The sequence below is a fragment of the Cylas formicarius genome, unplaced genomic scaffold, assembly GCF_029955315.1.
Source record: "Cylas formicarius isolate icCylForm1 unplaced genomic scaffold, icCylForm1.1 PGA_scaffold_2__14_contigs__length_35257938, whole genome shotgun sequence".
In the NCBI taxonomy this organism is placed as follows: Eukaryota; Metazoa; Arthropoda; class Insecta; order Coleoptera; family Brentidae; genus Cylas; species Cylas formicarius.
In genome coordinates, this window is record NW_026844319.1 from 31,340,852 (window position 1) to 31,363,066 (window position 22,215).

At 34.3% G+C, this 22,215-nt stretch overlaps 1 protein-coding gene across 13 annotated transcripts in view; it reads left to right on the forward strand.

The window, feature by feature from the left end:
• The window catches only part of LOC132698552 (potassium channel subfamily T member 2), a 346,214-nt gene that overhangs the window by 311,135 nt on the left and 12,864 nt on the right, over window positions 1–22,215 (forward strand). For 7 of the 13 annotated variants that reach the window (XM_060664706.1, XM_060664702.1, XM_060664703.1 and 4 more), the window contains 7 exons: window positions 626–921; window positions 2,708–2,898; window positions 5,835–5,956; window positions 10,355–10,417; window positions 12,487–12,837; window positions 13,830–13,964; window positions 16,554–16,710. In XM_060664706.1, coding sequence (XP_060520689.1) covers window positions 626–921; window positions 2,708–2,898; window positions 5,835–5,956; window positions 10,355–10,417; window positions 12,487–12,837; window positions 13,830–13,964; window positions 16,554–16,710 — 1,315 coding nt within the window. The remainder of the gene's footprint in view (window positions 1–625; window positions 922–2,707; window positions 2,899–5,834; window positions 5,957–10,354; window positions 10,418–12,486; window positions 12,838–13,829; window positions 13,965–16,553; window positions 16,711–22,215) is intronic. The other 6 variants (XM_060664699.1, XM_060664704.1, XM_060664698.1 and 3 more) reach the window with 5 other exon arrangements.

The window sequence follows — 22,215 nt, forward strand, 5'->3', positions numbered from 1 at the left end:
CATATTGACAGAAAAACTTAGCTCAGTTCCTATGGCGATTTTTTATTAAATCTTATACTTCGAACCTTGTGAACTTCCACTCTTCCGTTATTTCAAGAAAAATAGTAATAACCGAGATAGAAAACAAAATACAGTCAATTTTCCAGCTATTGCCTGACCGCCTTTTATTAAATTGTAAACGAAATTTAGTTGGTCGCGATAAGCCTTGAGCCACGATATAACCATCGTCCCGACTTCATTAGAATTTTAAAGGCGCACTAAACGGGCACCGTTTATGGCGAACTTAACTCCAGAACGCATTGTAAACGTCGAAACGCGCTCCTTATCGGATATTTTATTTACGAGATTTTCGGTTTGCGCCGCGTTCGCCAAAATGCAAATTTTAGACGACCTAAACCGTGTCCATAAACCGTTTTATTCGCCAGTAAAGTAGCGGATTATGATGATGCATTCGGCGCAATCGTCCTCCATTTTTTTTCTGCAAAGGTCATCGAGCTCTCAACTGCTTTTATCGTTCAGCTCTCGTAGCAACAAGTAATACAGGTACAAACTTAATATTTCCTCCATAATCCTTCATAATTCTTCCGATTATGACTCGCATTTCATTTTCCTTTTTTCTTTGCAGGTACGGCGTGTCTTTGATCGGAGTTAGACCGGCAGAACTTCCCGAATTTTACGAGGACACGATCCTGTTGAACCCGGGCCCCCGGCATATAATGAAGAAAAGCGATACCTGTTACTATATGAGCATCACCAAGGAGGAAAATTCATCGTTCAGCGTCGCCAATCACCAGACTAACAACAACACCTCCACGGACCCGGTGGTCGTCGCCGTAAAAGAAGAGGACAAACGCCCCGCCCCTAACTTTAAAGACGGTACCAGTCCACCTCAACTTATACTGCAAGTCCCCACTTGTGTCAGTGAGTGTTGTGTTGCAGCATGCTTCTTCTTTATTATTTTTCCAGTTCATTCGATGTGAAGTTTGGGCGCAGATTACGGGATGAGTAACGTAAGAGTATCACGTATAAAATGCGTCATGAATTTTTCAAAGATACTCCCACAGGCTACTGTAATACTATTTGCAAAACTTCTGGATTCCACCTGCGTCCGTCGTTGTTGAATCGAACCAGCTAACATTTGGCTTCTTCATAGCTTAACTGAACAGTTTCTGTTAAGCTCTGAAAAAGCCATCAGAATTATTGGCGAAACGTTAGCAAGTTACACTCAACAACAATTGACCCAAGAAGAATCCACAAGTTGTATTAATAATAATACGTCCTGAAGTTTTTGTTTTTATTTATGCATTGATATCTAGTCGAAAGGTACAAATAGAACCATCTGTTTTCATAATATTATTAGGTTAACATATCACTGACTTTGTGTTTTAAACTTTCACTGCTATATGTCGTTTTTGTTTTTGTTCTATACGTCGTATTTGCGTCCGTTGTTGAACCACCATATTGCTTTTTGGACAGAATATAAAATTTGAGGCACATCGATCACCATCAACGAAGTACTTCCATAATTTGTCAATTGTGTTTAAATCGCTTTTATTGTTGAGTCGCTGCACTAAAGTTAGAAAATATTGATGACAGATGGTGCGTTGAGGTTAATGGAACATGGTTTAAACTAAAAAGCATGAATGAGAAGCTTAAAAAGTGCAAATTTGGCAACTTTTTTGTCAAGAAGCGTTTCTTGTACTTGTAACTTTTAGTTTTCGTTTTTTATTTAACACTAGAAAATATAAAACAAATGTTCGTTTCAAAAACTAACAACAGATGTACGTTTCATGTTTCTAGACTCATTTTTGTGGATTGAAAATATCATTAAAATGAATAAGCCCACGGATTTCCTCCATAAATATGTAAAAATTAAACAGAAACGGAATACTTGTCGTATATTTCACTATTCACTATTATTTAATGCTAATTTAACCGAAACGGTTTATAGCCCAAGCTGGTAATTTATTTGTCAATCGTTTTTTTTTTTCTTCTTTCCACTAAATTAATTTTATTTGTCACACTAACCTAGTACTCTCCTTCAATATAGAGGTATATCTAGGTTCATCTCTTTGATTGATAGACTACTTTAGATCTGACCTCTTTGTTTTGGAATGTTTCTTTTCAGTTCTTCTAAAATGAATGAAAAAAAAGGACAAATTTCATATAAACGTATGTCCCTGGGTTTTATGATATAATGCTATTAAGATCATGTTCTCATCAAATCAAATGTCCAAAACACAAATGTTCGTAACACCGTGTTTTATCAACTTTCATGATTTTTATTTTGTCGTCTCAGAACGAGGCAAGATACGAAAACAACTCAAAAGTCAAAAAAGTTGTACCCAAATTGTAAAATGTCAGCGACGTACATCTTTTGGTAAATTTCAACAAAAAATATTTAACAAATTACAAAACTGACTTTCGTTTCGTACCCACGTTTATATGTAGTTTTAGTCGATGAACGTTGGCGTTATTGTATTGAAAAAAAGAGCCAAACAAGTAGGTAACTCAAATGTCCTCAGCGTATCATCTGGTCCAGTCAAATCAGCGTCGCGATGATGGCGACTATGAAAATTGCTTTTTATATTTAAAAAAAAAATAGGCGCTAATTGCTAGACCTCGCTCTAGCGTTCCGCTGTATCGACGAAACGTCGCGGATAATCGAATTAACGCGCCATCTTCCACCGCCTTTATCTATTTATAGCGAAATTTCCCGACACCGTCGGTACGAACGATTCGAAACACTGCCTGAAGGAGTCGTCTTCGCCGGGGTCCGTTACGTTCGAGGTGACTGGCAATCATCTCGATATTCCCAGGGGCGGAGACAATCCGAACCTGTTAAGCCCCGAAATAATAAACCAGAGACGAAATTCCCGTAGGCCGAGTATCCTACCGGTAAGTCCCCTAACACCGTTTACCGGAATCCTATACGTGTCCCACTCTTACGAGGGTTTTATGAAATGTCAATTCAGTCAATAAAATTTAATTAGTAAACCCCGTTACCCACTTGTCAGCTTTCAATATAATCGCTGCAATTTTTATTTTCTGCATGCGCATCAGCTATTATTTATTCAAATAATTTTCTAAAATTGACTTTGCACAGTTTTAAGTGCTTTGTATATATCTTATTAGATATTTTTCCACAATCTGCATGCTTCCGACTGTCACTTTAATAATTATTCTGTTTATCTCAATAAAAAGTTTAAATTTCAAGTTAATTTTAACAATATATATATATATATATATATATATATATATATATATATATATATATATATATATATATATATATATATATATATATATATATATATATATGATGACACTATATTCCGGGATATCATCCGTTCGCTCGTTGAACTCCGACTGGAATCCTGCATCCGACTGGAATCCTGCAAATCTTGCATCCGACTGGAATCCTGCAGACGTTTCGCCAAAATCTCACTTGGCATCTTCAATGCTCGCGCTCCGAAAACACTTCGAACACTGGTGTGAGTGTTCGAAGTGTTTTCGGAGCGCGAGCATTGAAGATGCCAAGTGAGATTTTGGCGAAACGTCTGCAGGATTCCAGTCGGATGCAAGATTTGCAGGATTCCAGTCGGATGCAGGATTCCAGTCGGAGTTCAACGAGCGAACGGATGATATCCCGGAATATAGTGTCATCACATTTTTCCATCCGTGAATCAATACGTGAGAATATATATATATATATATATATATATATATATATATATATATATATATATATATATATATACCTTCATGGTTGTGCGAATTGCTTCGTTTGGGACTCTTTCAGTTCTTGACCTTCCTGCCGCTCTTCTCCAAAAGTCCATCTCTGTTGCCTCCAGCGTTCTCATGGTTCTTTCTCTTAGTGGCCAGACTTCACTGCTGTATGTGACTATGCTTTTAATGTTCGTATTGTAAATTAGATGTTTGTTTCGTCTCGTGATTTTTTGGTCCCACAAGAGGTGTTCAGCATAGTAATGGCCTTTCTGCCTTGATTACTTCGTTCTTTGATGGCGTAGTCTAACGTCCCACCGCTGCATATGTACATTCCCAGGTATTTGTAGGTTTCGCAGCTTTTGATAGCCTGACCATCCTCTAAGAGGAGGTCGCGTTGTGCTCCACCGATACACATATACTTTGATAAGTTTACTTCCAACCCCCATTTCTTGTATTCTTCGATCAGTTTGCGCATCATGTATTCTACATCATCGTAGTCTTGCGCCATTATGACTTGGTCATCTGCGAAGCTTAGGGTGTATATGTTTGCATTGTTAAGGGGAATGCCTATATTTCTGCATTTTTGCTTCCATATCCTTAACGCTTGTTCAAGATATATCTTGAACAGGGTGAGAGATACAGAACACCCTTGTTTGAGTCCCTTGTTGGGTGTAAATCCATTGGATATTTTTTGGCCGACCTTGATTTTAATGTGGCAGTTTCTATATAGTTCTTTCACTGATCTTATTATGTTGACGCTTAGGTTTGTCTTGTCTAATGCCTCCCAAAGTTTTGTTAGCGGTATGCCTTCTTCAGATCCACGAACAGGAGATGTATCTCCTTATTGAAGGCTGACATTTTCTCGATAAGCTGGGTGACGCAAAACAAATGGTCAACGACGGATCTTCAGGCGCGGAAGTCCGCTTGTTCTTCGGCTTCACTGTTTGTGTATTCGCTTTCTATTTTGGCCTTTAATATTTTACCGTAAATCCGACCGATTGAGCTCGTCATTGCGATACCTCGATAGTTGTCGCAGTTTTCCTTGTTGCCCTTTTTGTGTTGATCTCAATAAAAATTTCAATTCAGTTTTAAGAAAGGAAACTGTCGGGCAAATAATAACGATTAAAATACAATCCCCACATTAACAATTTTAAGAACACAAAATTTTTCAAAGAAACTTCCACGTCGGTTATTGATAAGTCAAACTTGCTTACATTGCGCCAACCAGAGTTTTAATCCTGGATTTAGTGATTCGGGTTGAGATCGTTTTGCGGCTTCATAAACAAGAGAGTCGATAACCGATGATATTTGGTCCGGTTATCAATAATGATAGTTTATGAAGGACATGTAAAAAAAAATCTTGTTTTATTTAAAGTTAGATGGTCCTCTGGAGTTGGTTTTTTTTGCATGAATGTAACTCATCTAGCGACAAGAATTTTAATTGCTTAACGTGTATGACGTTGCTTATCTATAAATGTACTCTGTTTTTGGTTAGGGACGATTCTTCTTATTGTCAGCATCCATATTATTTCCCTCCGTTTTCAAACATAATTGCAGATAAAATAGAGAATGCTCGATTCAGATCCACTATAACGTAACAGATTGTTACTATGTCGGTGCAAATTTTGACGTTTCAACTAGCATTAACAATAATCCATTAAAAACCTGTTAAAGTTAGCTTTTGGTTTGGTTTGATTTATAGTATACATATACATTTACCTTTGAAAATATCGCGCATAAATTTTTGACTCATTTTGTTCAGTGGAATAGTTAAAAGATTTTCTGAGTAACATACATATATAAATTCTGGATTTATTAATAGTTCTAGTTCTTTTTTTTATGCTTAAAAATAGTTAACACACTCTTAAAGTAAATATACAAGCAAAATAATTATACAATAGAAATATTGAAATGAAAACAAATGTTTGTGTAATATAATTTAAGTTATTTTTTATCCATGGTTTTTGTCCGCCCTGTTTAATGATTTTAGTACTCTCTCGTATTAAGAAACTTAGTATAGTTAATTTGAAATTTCAACGCCGTATATGTATAGGTAGTGATTTATTATTACCCGGTATTCTTTTTGGTTTGACCTTATCCCGTAGGTTCCGGACATGTTTACCGGCAGCACGATCAACATATCGCAAGACGTCACGGACGAAGTGGACGAAAGCGAGGACGAGCTAGAAGACGACGTTCCCTGGAGATCGCCTAGCGAAAAGATAGCGTAAGTGCTTCGAGACGATGACGCGCCCCGTAGTGTTCCGTCCGACCCATTTCGTTGTATAACTTCTGGCATAGCGGATTTGAAATGCGTTTACAAGTTATATCGCAACGAACGTATCGCCTTATCGGAAACTTTGGCATGCATAAAGTTGCTTTTCTTCTTTTTCCGCTTATTTTAATCAGCTGGGATATTATACTCTAGAAAGGTGACATCATTTGACAGAAGACGGGATTGTTAGAATGATAAAAAGCGAACAATCAAACTGTATCTCTGTCCTAGAAAAAAATATTGCAATAGATTTTTTTACAGCAGATCTGTTTATTCGAGAAACTGTACAATCCGAAATCATTGTTGTAGTAGTAGTTGTTGGAGTAATGAAACCTCATTTGGTTTACAAGAAAATTGGGTTTGACCAGTTGTTGTCCATTCACCAAAATTGGAATTAGTGTACTAAAGATGTAAAATGAAAAGACTTATATTTTAACAGAATAAAAATTAGAAATAATGTTCTGGGTTTATATTAATATTTTAACAGCCACCTACAAAGTTAATTGAAAGAGTTGAATAGAAAACTTTCTATGTAAAAGTTGTATATTTTTTTTTTCACCAATCTTCTGAACATATAAACAAAACCAAATTGAACAGGCCCGTCATATTTTTTCTCGGGGTGAGAGTCTATTGAAACAGAGGTGAGAAAATTAATTTGCACAATATTAATAATAATAGTAATAATAATAATAATGATAATAATAATAATAATAATAATAATAATAACAATACTAATAATAATATTAGCAATTCCCTCAGTCCACAGTTAAATATGTCACACACAGCCAAAACACAATTACAATTGGAACATGCGATATTTATAGGCGAATTTTTTTAGTAGGTTTGTTTTTGCCCGAGCATAATGTTGTGTAGCAATTTATAAACTATTCATATTAAATTTTTCCAAGTAAAATTCGTAGTTTATGCCTCTCGGTGGATACTCCCTTCTGTTTTGAACAACAGATATTTCAAAAACTTTTTCTGTACACCATCGACCGCCCAACTACGACAAGAGTAAATCGGATTCCATACAACTGGGCCGTATTCAAGCTTAGATCGAACATAGCTAAAATACAGGTCCTTCAAAGCAGCAATGTCATTAAAATAATTGCAGTTGGGTACAAAAATAACCATAATTACGGTTAGCCTCAGATACAATGCTTGTTATGTGGTTCACGAATGTAAGTCTTTGATCGAAATGCACGCCTAGGTCTGTAATATCTGTAACACGTTGGAGAACAATATTTGAGATCCTATATTGAAAATCGATAGTTTCTTCATTACCAGTGAAGCTTAGAACTTTGCATTTAACTACGTTAAGACTAAATTCATTTGAGATACACCGGTCAAAGGGAATATCAACTGATCTCTGCACAATCAGCAATACTGGAAGTGTAAATTTTTAAGTCATCCGCAAATAACATATTCTGCCTATCATTGAGATTTGAAACCACGTCATTAATAAAAATTATAAATAGTAATGGTCCTAAGTTAGAACCCCGTGGCACCCCTGATGTTGTGAAATATCTATTAGATGTAGGTATTGAATGGTAAACTTTTTAAGTCAGTTTTGTGTTAAAAACTCGTGGCTCAAATACTGTTTACCACACTTGTAACATAATTCACTATTACCCAACGTTAATACTGCAATACTGCTTCATTATGACTTAAGTGTATTGTTAAAGGCGGGAAGTTTTTTAAAATAATTAAAAACTGTGTTTGCAAGAGTCTTAGGGAAAGATCATTTCTCGAAAACTGTTTTTAGAACCAAAAAAATTCTTGAGCGAGCATACGAGAAGGATTTGGCTGCGTAAACTTTTCAAACAGTGTCATAAGCCGCATCAAGGGCTACAATTTTTGTATTTGCGGTTTTCGCCTATCATACACACTGGTCGGGGGCTGTCATGGCGCACTGCATGGTTTCGGAAAAATCTTTGAACTAGGAAACGTCGTAGATCCACTGCTATAACCTCAATGTCCGAATTTTTTTTCCAATATGTCGTGTCGATTATGGTTAAAAAATCTAAAAGACGCTGAAAATTGCCATTTTCGTGGATAAATTATTAGCCGTGATTGAAAAACTATAAGACATAGGATAATTTGGTTTAAACAGTCTCCAATATTGTGTCGAGAGAGAAAGGAAATTTCAAGTTTCGTCTATCATACAGGGTGCGCGATATACTTGGAATAATATAATTGAAAATCGTTGATACTTGTACATTTTTTTATATTTATCATCATATTTGTCGTGACGCTCTATATAGGGTGTGTACACAATATAATTACATCTATTTTGCGCAAGTTCCATAGTCGTCCGTCAAATACAATCATTTTTGACAAGAGATAGCTGATAGCGAACTTGACCCGCTCAGTGACGATTTTTCGAAAACAATCTCGTTTATATAATATTTAGAACGTATAAGTGCATCCAAACAACTTTTGAGCTTAAGTTTAAGCCTTCATCATAATTGAATATAATGAATAAAAAAAATACATTGGCACACATAAAAAATATGTATTTTAAATATTTCCATATATATTGCTTTTTAAACATCACTTAATTTCGCAACTAAGGGCACAACTTTAAGATTATGGCCAATAGCCCGGATGTATTTATTCGGGATTAAATTAAACGCATTTCAAATCCGACAGATCCTCTCGGTAGAAATATCGCATGCACCGTATATAGCTTGTGTATTTTGACTACGATTTAATATAAAATACGATATTCGGTCACTACTTTTGCGTGTAGCTGTATCGCTTTAATATACGTATTCACATTTCACAGCCAGTGGGGCTGGCCGATCCCCCCACTACAACCCACCCCCGTTTCAATTTGAACGTTGGCAGCGATTTTAAATGGGAAATAGTAAAACTCGCTCCTAGTCCACACGGCGTATTTTCCATTGTCACAAAAAGGTCCCGCGAACCTTTCAATTTAATTGAGAATTTCTAGCGAATTTTGCAAAGTTAACTTTTAGTTCGACTGAAAATTAAAAACACCACCGGTCGTTGTTTTTTGCATTTTTTTAATTAGAAGTAGATTTTTTGTCATCATATATATATATATATATATATATATATATATATATATATATATATATATATATATATATATATATATATATATATATATATATATATATATATATATATATATATATATATATATATATATATATATATATATATATATATATATATATATATTCTTTATTAGATTCCTATTTTTATACGCTTTTCGAAAAAGTAAAATTTTGTAAACATGTATTTTGACATTTTATAAAATGTCATTTGTCTTAATTTTACTTAAACCAAATCAAACAAAAATAGAATACAAAATACAGTAATCTTTAAAAGGACTGTATAAACTGATCTCGACCATCTGCCAGACATTTTTCGCATATTTACGAACATAATTATCTAGAATGTAAAACTCAGGATTCAGTGGCGTACTAATTCTTTTTTTATAAAGTGTAAGTAAGTGTAGATGAAACAAAAATAGTTAGGGAATATGCAAAAAAATGTATAAATTTACACTTGTTCATTTGCTTGCCTAGATTTAAAAATAAAAGTGTTCCAAATTACTTTATTGCTGCTCAAAGACACGCACAATATGTTTTACACGCTGCTCTAAATTTACGTCTTCAAAACAATTTTTACAGTCTTTATGGTTAAATGTTTTTGTATATTTTTGGTATTCTGCAGTTTGTGATTTTCTTTACAATAACATTAAAAATACCATATCAAATTTTTTTATGTTTCATTAATTCTCTTTCCATTAAAAAAAAAAACGTTACCTTAGCTCATATTTAAATATCATATTTTTTGAAAAAAATCTAAGTACGCCATTGCATTCTACGTAAACAGATTTATAAATAATGTAAATTCCATTCGCATTCTACTATGCAAAGCATTTTAAGTACAAAGGGTAATTGAAAAGGTCAAAGTTTCTCAAAAGTATTTGAAAAACATATTTTTCTCTATTTCTAATAGAAAGTCAGATATCCAGCACAACGATGGATACACTGTACATTATGGGGACCCGACTTGGGAGAAAAATAATATAAAATTCTTATAAAATATAAAATAATATAAATCTGAATATTGTAGAGGTTGCGATAAAAGAAGAAACCTTTTTTAAAAAAATCTGAACTCCTATCTCGATCCTTTATTGTCTTTCTCGCGTAGCTGCTTTTATTCAATCAAAAACGTCGTTAAGGCGTCTTTTTTTTTTTGGTGTTTTTCGGAAAATGTGGCTCGTTCCCAAGCACGTTTGTTCTACGCACTAACGAGTTAGTTATTTTTTTCTCTCTCTTATCACTCTGTCGAAACCTTGCACTCCTTTAGGTCCAGTCTAAGTGACGATTCCCTGGATTCGGAAAGACTAGCATGGCATGACGAATGCATTAGGTAAGTCTCCCTTTTGATTCGACTAAATGATGTGATGCACCCTGTGCGTTACCGCTTAGTCGTCACTGCACGATCGTTCATTTTTTTATTTCATTCTGTCGTTCTTATTTTTTCTTTTTTAGTCGCTTCCTATATAAAATCACCGCGTCATACGAAACAGTAGCACCATATTAATAACTAAAATAATTAATAATTAAAATAATTAATATTAAAGGGGGAAAGTATTTTCGCCAAATTTGAAGGTCATATTAAATCAATCATACACGCATACAGAATAGGAGTATCACGTATCACATGGGGGCGAGAGTATGAAACGACCATTCGATTAAAAAATATTCCCGTCAGTCGAAATAAATATTTTGGGAACAACAGTGTCAATGCCAAAAAAGGCTACAAGCCTCTAAAATAGTATATTAGATAATGAATTTGATAAACGACACTTTGGGGACAAATGGAACAATATAAAAGTATAGGCCTCCGAGTCTGCGCTATATCTTTTGACATTGTCATTCTATAACATACTTATTACTTTATTTCAAAGCTCTTCTCTACACAATGTGTACCTAATACTATAAGGTAACAGATATATATAAGAGACGCTAGTTTTTAAGAAAGCAATTGGTGTTTTAAGTTTTTTAAGACGTAAAAACAGTAGCAGAACACTTCAAGTTTGCTTTTGGTTTTGGTGGCTTTAGGCTTTTTCAAAAGGTTTTATAACGTTCCCAAAAACCTTGTTATAACACTTTTGAAGTTGTCTAGAAGTCTAGAAATATCTAACAAATATTCTGCAGCTACTATGAAACCTCCGCTTGGAACGACCGTCAAGGATGAAACTGTTCTCCCAACTTTCGTTTATACAATTTTACAATCCACGTTTAGTTTATTTCTATACTTTCTCTAGATATTTATTTTTAAAAAACACTTTTAAGAACAAATAAATAAACAAAAACTGAAAAGTAGGGTTATGACGTCAAAACGGGCATTTAACACTTGACTTTGACATTTGGGCAGTTTTCAATTGGTCTTCCGGTTACTTTCGGTTATGTAACGGTTAACAAGGTTTTTATAAATACTTTTTTGGTAGCGAATACAACTATAAGTATCACCTTAAATTTTATTGTAAGAGCAATAGTGTACGTGTATAATTGTAAGTTTTATACATTTCCAAGGTATTTAATATTAATTGAAAGTGCATATAGGCTTGTTTCTATATTCTTTTCCGTCTTCTGCCTTTCCTCTCCAGTTGTTAAGCCCTAGTTCATTTACGTCTTTCTTCCCTTTCCTCCCCCTTCCACCAATTCTATTCTCTCCTTTCAAAATTGTGCTATTGCATTTGTTTCCTTTCAATTACGTGCTTTGAATTTTGTGTTTTAGATTTGGTTTTCTAGTAAATTCTGCACCCAAGGATGTAAACTGCAGGTTCTCAAAAGTGTATACTTAAGACGTAAATACCTTCATAAAAAATTGATGTAAATTCCTTCATAAAAAAAAAGATTAGCGTTTTAAGCAGTGTCCCTGAAAATCATTTGCAAACTTCATTTTTTTCAATGAAATTACGTGTGAAAGTTCACAAAAGGAGGTCTCTTCACTTGTAAGAAGGATAAAATATAAAATATAAAACTACGTCGTCGTATTGCTGTCAGCTATAGACGAAAAACAGAATACAATAAAAAAAGGCATGTAATAAAATATATTTTAAACAAATGATGTAATAAAAGGTGAAGGGACACTGGTTTATAACAGCAAACGCCCAAGAGTAACCAAAACATTTCGCGTTAGGTTCTTAGACCGTCGGAAATGGGCGAATGGTCATTGTAGTCGTGCCCAACTGAAGAAAAGAAGAAGAAAGTAACCTTTAACATTATAAAACAAAGAAATGTTTTTCGAGTATTATCGGCGCAGGTAGTTTTGCTATCTGCGTCTTGCCTGAAAGTGTCCTTCATCAAAGTTATTGTATAATATACTATGCCTACGCAATATTCAATCTGCACTTTTGTTCGGAAGGTATAGAATAAAATCTCGCGTATATCAAGCGACCAGCGCATAAGAAACTCTTTCGTTCTACGCAGCATCGTGAAAGGATTCCCGCCGGTGTCGCCTTATATCGGCGTCAGTCCGACCCTGTGTTACCTCCTCAAAGAGAAAAAACCGCTGTGCTGCCTCCAACTGGCTCAGACGTGCGAGCATTGCAGCTACAGAAACGCACGAGAGTACCAGTGGCAGAACAAAACCATAATCTTGGCGGCAGATTACGCCTCGAATGGGATCTACAACTTTATCATTCCGCTGAGGGCCCATTTTAGGTCCAAAACGTCACTCAATCCCATCATACTGTTGCTGGACCGTAGGCCGGACATCGCGTTTCTGGACGCGGTATCGTATTTTCCTCTCGTTTATTGGATGAAGGGATCCATCGACAGGTATTGTTTACGCTGAATACAATGAAAAACATTCATTTACCGCCAACATTAGAAGTTCTGGAGGACTAAATAGGGTTTTTTTGCCATAGTGCGCCAAGTATGTACGCACCTGCAACGTTGCAAATTCAATTTATTCAGTATATTAGTACGTTGTTTAAATTTTTACAGGGGTTAGCTAATAAATTTGTTTGAAAACCAATACTTGACTTGTATGACAAGTCAAACGGATTAAATTTCAGAAAAAAAATAGTCAGAGTGAAAAAAAAACTTTTTTTTTTTAAATACAGCCCTACTTATTTAACATTACCGTTAAGCCCAAGAATTTATCTACAAAATCTCTATACCTGTCTCCAGAACTTCTAATAGAAACGCTATTATTGGCTATAAGAATAACAAATAGTGTTAGTAACAGCAAATTACATTGTATTGTATTGTTTGTGTGTTCTCGAACTAAAGATTGAAGAAAATTGAAAAGCAAAAGAAATTTATTTTTTAATATCAATGTTAAGAATACTGTGTATTATTATATTAATTTAAAATACTATTGGATGGCTAATGAATCACAAAAGATTGACAGTTTGATATTTGGATGTGAGCCAAAAACAACACAAACAAACATAGTATGAAACATACAAAAATAAGATAAATAAAAAAAGTATAGACTTTTTTATCATTTTTCCTCAATTTGACGATTTGCATAATTATTTACTTTTAAAATTTATTTTTTTGGCATTCTTTTTGTTGGATTTAGTTTTATTTTTATTTATTTTGCCTCATGTAAATAACATCAGTTTAGAGATCCTTGATCAGGTGGTTGATAAATGTTTCTCCAAAATTGTATTTTTCACAAATAATAAAACATATGATTTGTAATTTTTATTTCCATTTTTATTTGATCTAACAATTTTTTCTTTGTACGTCTAAAAAAATGAAAAAATGAAAAAAAAAGTATCTAGGAAAATAGAATGTCTTGAATTTGCTGACTCTTATAGTTTGGACGATTTGCTACGAGCCGGTATAACGCTGGCGGAAAATGTGGTGGTAGTCAACAAAGAACTGTCAAATTCCGCGGAAGAAGATACTTTGGCCGACTGCAACACCATCGTAGCTGTGCAAACTATGTTCAAGTAAGTAGTCAGTTGACATACAGGAATTTCCTTACTTTTTGCAAAACTTCTGGATTCCTCCTGCGTCGAAATTGCTGACGTTTCGCCAATCATCCTGTTAGCTTCTTCAGTTGGCTTCTACAGTTTCAGTCAAGCTCTGAAGAAGCCAACAGGATGATTGTCGAAACTTCAGCAATTACAAAGTTTTGTAAAAAGTATTACAGTATCCTGTGGACGTTTCTTTAAAAATGGAATTTCCCTATCTCAGACATTAATATTTTTACGACTATATATTTTTCTCAAAGTTCTTTTTATAATTTAAATTTTTTAAACCATCTTTTGTGGCACAAAAAGTAGTTAAAATTTAAGTTTATACATGCATATACATAAATAAATGAAATAGAGAAGCGCAGAATTAACAAAATAAAAATAGTAACGCTAGAAGAAAAAATAACACTTGGTATTAGTAAATTGAGTTAGACTTTGTGTTAATGTGATTTTATTGAATTATAATTATAATTTTTTGCCTCTATGAACAATATTAAACAAAAATTATACTAATGGACTATATGATATTATTTTAAATAATTTTTATTAGGTTAATTACTTCACTTTTTTTTAATTTAATAAGTGGAAGGATAACTGTAAGATTTGTTTGTTAATTTTGTGTTTATATAGTCAACCCTTCTGTGAAAGCTGGAACCAATTATTGACAAATTTCATCACTTCCAACACCCATTTCCAGAATGTTGATACCATTTCTTGTGTCCACTCCCAGAATTTCCTTTCGGAGTTTGCTGAGTGGTTCACAGTGGAGTTTCATCCGCTGCGCTGCATCTTGGACGTAATACATCTTGTACGATGCCAATGTTCCTAAGATGCTTTCTTGTTGACCAATGTCCAGTTATCAGCATAATAGTCAACCTCAGCTCCAGAGTCCTGGACGGCCTCTGAAAGAGGGCTTTAGTGTGTCTCATACCTTCAGCTTCAAGCCACATATCAAGAAATCTATTGCTAGATCTCTGGTCAAATGGCTCCACTTTTTGCTAGCCTATCTGTCCTCTCGTTCTCTGGAATTCCACAGTATCCCGGGACCCAGACGAGTGTGGCGTTATTTGCCTTATCAAGCCTGTCAAGCATCTCAATGCAATCTCGAATCATCCTTGAGCTGCGATCACCACCCAGGGTCAGAACCTGGAGCAGATCCTTGTCCCTAAGTATGTCTGCGTGTAGTCCATAAACCGCCTTCCTCCACAAGCCATTAAAGTGCAGCCTCATGGCAGTTTTTTCCGCCGAGATATAGAGATGGGGACTTAACATTTAGTATAGCTCCCATAGCCAGGGTGGGCGTAGATTCATAGTCCCAGTTATACCCAACATCGCAAGTCTATAGACTCTGTTTAATGCTTTGATGTTGGTTCGCCTATTCAGTGCTATCCACCAAACGATCGAAGCGTAAGGTGCCCAAACATTCTTCTACAAGCCCAGAAGGTGGCAGTAGCCTTCTGAACTTGTTGTGTATGCTTCAGTTAAGTTTGCTAACCAGAGTGACGCCTAAGTAACGCATCTCTCTGGAGAAACTTAATACTGTGTTGAATATACATGGGAGGTACAACCGTTAACTTGTCTCTCTTTGTGAAGAGCACCATCTCAGTCTTGTTGGGATTAACCTTAAAGGATCTCGATATGCACCGTTCCTCAATAAGATCCAGAGCACGTTGCATCTTCCTTCTCATTTCTTCTGGGTTGTTGCTTTTGATTAGTAGAGCCACATCGTCTGCGTAGCCGACGACGAACACTCCTAGCCTTTCCAACTTCACCAGAAGTCCATCGATGGCCATGATCCACATGAGTGGAGAAGATAGTGGACAGCCTCTCCTCACATAGGCCTTCACGTTTACGTTAAGCTCTGTGGTCACCGTTCTATTGCTTAGCATGAAATGGGTCCACTTTGTTATAGAGTTTTCTATACTGCTTCGCAAATAGAGTCAAAGGGAGTATTGTCAAAGGCCCCTTCAATATCGATGAACACACCCAAAGCCGTTCTTTTACTGCGGAGGCCCCTTCGGTGTATTTTACTACATCGTGGAGAGCCGTTTCCACAGATCTCCCGGCTTGGTATTCATGTTGAGAGCGATGTAACGGCTTTTGTGTCAGTGCATGGTCTCTTACATATTTGTCAACCAATCTTTCCAGCGTTTTAAGCAAGAAGGATGATAGGCTAGTAGACCTTAAAGATTCCGTTCCTCCTTATTTGTGACTTCCGAGCTCGGGAAGTATACCTCAAAAAGGTGGCTATGGTTTCTTCGTGAGACTTGGTCTCTCTTCTATCAGAAAGAGTTAATAAACTACCGAGCTTCACATTTTAACCTGCCGTAAAGATTCTGCCAGGCTATTTTTCACTTAATTTGATCAAAATGTGAGAACGGTATTGAAAAAAAAATTAATTCATAATAAATAATAAAAATTCATGAAACTCTATGTGCTGCGAATTGTTGAGACCATATTAGAACCCAGCTTAAAAAAAATGTTTATGACAACGGGTTCCGGTTTAAATGAAAAATGCAGATTTTTAATATAAATTCGCTTAACGTCCAATTTAATTTTCAGATTTTTTCCGAGCATAAAAAGCATAACGGAACTGTCTCAGTCTTCGAACATGCGTTTTATGCAGTTCAGGGCGCACGACAAATACGCCCTTCACCTGTCGAAAATGGAAAAGGTAACTTTCTCCCACAATGAATTATCGATAATCGATATTATTGAAGTAAGCCATTTTTCATTTATTATTATTATTTTAGCTTCTAGTTGTAGTTACTCGAGATACCGTTCACTGCCCCTGGGTTTGTAATGTACCGTGCATTCCATTTATCTATATAACGTTTTAATTTTCTGTAACTTTTTTGTTTCTAGAGAGATCAAGGTAAACAAAAAAACAAAATGTAGGGTTAGTAGCCAAGTTTTTTTTTCAAGTGACATATAAAACAATAAATAAAACAATTTTCTCACATATAAACCTACATCACTTTTTTTTTCATGGATATTATATATGTATTTAATAAAATATTTTATTTCGATTACACTTTATATTTTAGTACACTCGTTTTTGACAAATGGGCAAAAATTGGAAATTTTTATATAAATTCAAAGAGTGTTTTATACGTCACTTGGAAAAAACTTGAACACTAACCCTACATTTTGTTTTCGTGTTTACCTTTACCTCTAAAAACAACAAAGTTACAACCAATTCAAATGATATATAAATGATAAAACACTAAAAAATGTAAATGCGTGTTTTTTATGAAGCAACAACTTTTGAAATTGATTTTTGGTTTGAATCAAGTTCTTAAATAAATAAATTTATAAATATATTTTTAAAATTTGTCGTAATTTTTTATTATTTTGGCTTATTTTTTCCGCAACACTCTTATGAACACAGCTTAGAACGGTATCTCTGGAATTCGAATGAAGCGGTGTGTTATTTCAAAAAAAAATACGTAGTTGGTAGATTCTTTTAATGCATTTCCTTTACACAATCGTGAAATGCGGAACAATTCCATCTTGAATTTTGAAATTTAAGTACAGTTTAATAGACGATCGTTTTACAAGGTGTCAGATAATCAATATCAGTACTCAATATTAATTACCTCGTTAAAACCGCATGGCGTATCAATGTGTGGGAAACCGAACCATTGGGAACAAAATTAAATGTAGGCGCGGCCTAAACTCAATAGGATATCGCTGTCAATATTTTCTATCTTTCCTGATTGGTCCGTAGCAATGTAACTATTTTTTTTATTGTTTCTATCACTTATAACCCTACCTCCCCTACTCCCGATTTTATTTTTTTTTATTATTTTTATTTAGATTAAATATGCAATAACATTGAGAATCTTGCAACAATGTCGTCCATTTTCTGTTGAAAGTTTATCACGCACGTATTGTGTATTAAAGTTTCTAGAAGATATCTACAATTAAACTGTAAATAGAGAAATATTTTTAAATTTTCAGCTGAAAATATTAGAGGAAAACATGCTTAAAACTACCAGGTCTCTAAAACAACATTTTCCAAAGCATAGGAGTCCTAGTAAAATATTTTTTTAATAGACGTTGGAAAATATATTGAAAACTACAGGATCTCTGAAACATAATTTCGAAAATATATCTACAGATACAGGCCAAAATATTTTAAGAAAATATGAAAAGAGAATATATTTTTTTAATAGTAAAAACGAATATTTTTTGGAAAATATAAATAAAAAAAAACATTTAAAAATATTATACACGGTAAAATATATCTCATTGTATATTATATAGATATTATAGATATAAAAATGTAGATTGTCGAACTCGGTACCTCTCAGTCAATGATTTTGTCCATTTTAACGTAACGTATGATGTCCCACAAGGTTCTAACTTTGGACCTTAACGATATAGCAAAAGTCATTAGTGTCAACAAACTTAAACTTTATGGTATAGTATAGTATAAAAAATCGTTCAAAGGTTTTGTCAGATAACTTGTAACTCCCAAAAAGGTACTGTTAGGACCTTCTGATTAAAACAAAATCTCCCTAAGTAGACCTGCACTTTTGCAAACCAAAGAACTAACGTTTGAATAGTGGATTCAGCTTACAAGATATACTAGTTTATTGTTCATTGTAGTCATGAGACCAAATTTAGAATAAGCCTTCGTTATGTGGTCTCGCCATACTAATGACTTCATCATATATCATATATCATGATGATATGGAAGTTATCATTGACGATTTTCGAAGCTCTAGGCATACCACACACGGGAACCGTTGTGGTGGCGTAAATTTTAATATTTATATTTTATATTTTACTGAAAATATAGGAAAATTCATTATTATGTTATGTTAGGTGATGATGGTTGCTGATGGTCTTTTTGATTTTAAGCTATTATATTCTATAACTGGATTTTACCTAAGTATTACCTTAAATAATAATAATAATAATAAATAGCCTTTATTATAACAAAAAGAAAACAATATTGGAGGCAAAACTAAATAAAATAAATCCAGACAACGAAATAAATGAAATTTACACTAAAATGAAAAATGCAATTCACTCAGCAGCGAAGGAAGTATTAGGTTGTCAAGAACCAAAAACAAGAAAAAAACAATGAACTTACATGGAATGAGAATATGGAGAAACAAAAACGAAGTAAACAGAAAGCGTACGAAAAATGGTTAAACACAAAATCTGACACAGATAAAAATGGATATAAGGAAGAACAGAAAAGGAAATGTTCGGAAATTAACGCGCACCTTGGAAGAAGTGAATCGTCAGAGGTGTGGAGAGTGATTAAGAATCTGAAATCGGACCACCGCCAACTCACACCATTACCTCTTATATAAAAACATGGAGACAACATTACCAACGGGAATTAACAGAACATCGCTACAAATATCTTTCAAGATCTCCAACAGTGTGCAAAGTGGTAGGTACATACATCACAATACAGTCAGATATGGTGACAGGTGCCATTAAAACTATGAAGAATAATAGAGCCAGCGGCCCAGAAGGTATACTTGCAGAATTGTTGAAATATGCTTCGAATAGTCTCATAGGTTTGCTGACACTTCTTTTCGAAAAATACATTAATGGCCAAACAGTACCAGCAAAATGGAAAATGGCATGGATATCACCGATACATAAAAAAGGCAGGAAGGATCTATGCGAAATCTATAGGTGCATATTCGTAACAAGCTCCATTAGTCGATTGTATGGAAAAGTCCTTCGAAATATTATAGAAAAGGAAGGGATATGAACCATCTGAAATTGAACAGCAGGCAGGATTCAGAGCAGGCAGAACATGCATTGACAATATTTTTAGTTTAAATCAGTTGACGGAAAAGAAAACTGCCACAAATAGAGAAACTCACCTTCTATTTCTAGATCTAACCAACGCATTCGATACGGTACCTATAAACAAACTCTGGAAAGTACTGATGAAATCATCCATTGACACCAACAATAACAGAAGCCATAAAGGAAATGTATAGAGACAGTACATCAAACGTTAAAATAGGCAAAGAGGGGCCTGCGACAAGGATGTTGTCTGTCCCCGACACTGTCCAAAATATATCTCAACGAAGTTTTGAGATATTGGAGAAGGAGCTGCCAGGGCATGGGAATAGAGATAGATGACACAACCACCCTATACACACTACATTTTGCAGACGACCAGTTGATTATAGCCCAGGACAAGGAAGATCTAGAATATATGGCAAGAATGCTTATTGAACAATATGAAAAATGGGGACTGTCAGTGAACTTAAAGAAGACAAAATATCTTAATATCGGTAGAGTACAACAGGAACTAGACCTAGAAAACGGCAACAAAAAAACAGTGATGAATCATAGCGGACGGACTGAGAGAGAGATAGAAAATAGGCTTATAAAAGGAAAACAAATTATTTCAGCTTTAAACCCTGTTTTATGGTCGAAAAACGTAAGTAAAGATACCATCGAAATGGACTTTTGGAGAAGATCAGCTGGAATATCTAGATAGAATCACCAACAAAAGAGTAAGAGAGATCATGAAAGTAGAGAGAACAATTAACGAATTAAGATGGTTTGGCCATGTCCAAAGGATGGATGACTGAAGAATACCTAAGAAAATGATGAGTTGGAGGCCTCGAGAAAATAGAAAACGGGGAAGACCTAAAATAACGTGGGAAGAAGGTATAGAACGAGCCATGTCAGAACGAAATTTGAGACCAGGTGACTGGAATGACCGCCGAGAATGGAGACTGGGAACCGGAAGGCGCAGGACGCTATAACCCCGGATATATATATATATATATATATATATATATATATATATATATATATATATATATATATATATATATATATATATATATATATATATATATATATATATATATATATATATATAAGAAAACAATATACAACATTAATATTTTTGAAAACAGAGAGCTCAAAAGCGGGGCAATCTAGCTTTAAATAGCTACTCTACTGAATCGCTAATTATATTTATATAATTAATAAATTGCGCACTACTTATTGATAACTTAATATAATCCCTTGCTAATAACATAACTAGCAACATATTATTAGGAAAACTGTATTTGTAACAATGAACTTTTTTTTAAATGAATAAAAATTTGTGAAAGATCTACGAAACCAGGCACTCTGATGATGTGGCACCGTTAGTCTGTACCTGTATCTTACATTCACAGAATGGATAGTACTTCTAGCAGTAAACCGCTCTCGTAGCAAAATGGGTGAATCGAGGTTAAGGATAATTTTCATAACCAATATGTTGAAATGAAGGGCTCTTCTTTGTTCCATTTTAAGCCAATTAAGTTGACGATATGCAGCAGATACATAGTCATATTTTCGAAGACCCATAATAAAACGAACACAAGCATTCTGCAACTTTTGAATACTGCACTTAACTCGTTATCAATAAAAAAAAACCATACACTACATCACAGTAGTTCAAATGTGAGAAAACGAGTGACTCACATAATTGTTTCCTTAATCTAAAATTTAATATATGCCTGTTACTATATAAGATTTTTAGTGAGAAATATGCCTTTAGAAATACATTCACGACATCTTAGATCACGATCTGTAATCACCCCCAAATTTTCTGCTGAATCGACAACGGAAAGTTTAATATTATCTAACATTATATTACTATTTTATTTAAGTAGCTTAACTGTATTTTTATTTCCAAATATCATTAAATGCGATTTTGATGGGTTTAGCTTTAAATTATGGACACAAGAAAGCCTGTATTGACTTATAAAGACCTCTGCATCCACGCTACTATTAAAATCATAACAGCAATACAATTGAGTATTGTCGGCATATGCCTGAACTTTTGCAAAAATTTAAAGATTTTAAAATGTCGGAACTGTAAATAAAAAAAAATGACGGCCCCAAAATGGAACCTTGCGGCACCCCAGAGATAATTTCAATTTCTTTCGAACATCTGCTATCACAATATATTTTGAGATATCGATTTGAAAAATTACATTTAATCAGCTCCCGTGAATTAGAGGAAAACCGTAGAAATTCAGCGTGAAAATCAATAGGTCGTGGTTCGCCGTATCGAATGCTTTCGAAAAATCCAAATGTATTAAATCACTCATTAGTTTTTACACTTACAAGAGCATTCGCAATACTTGACTTTCGTTTAAAACCGCACTGACTTTCTGGTATTATTCTATTATCCATTATATAGGTATACATTTGATTATAAATAAATAAATAG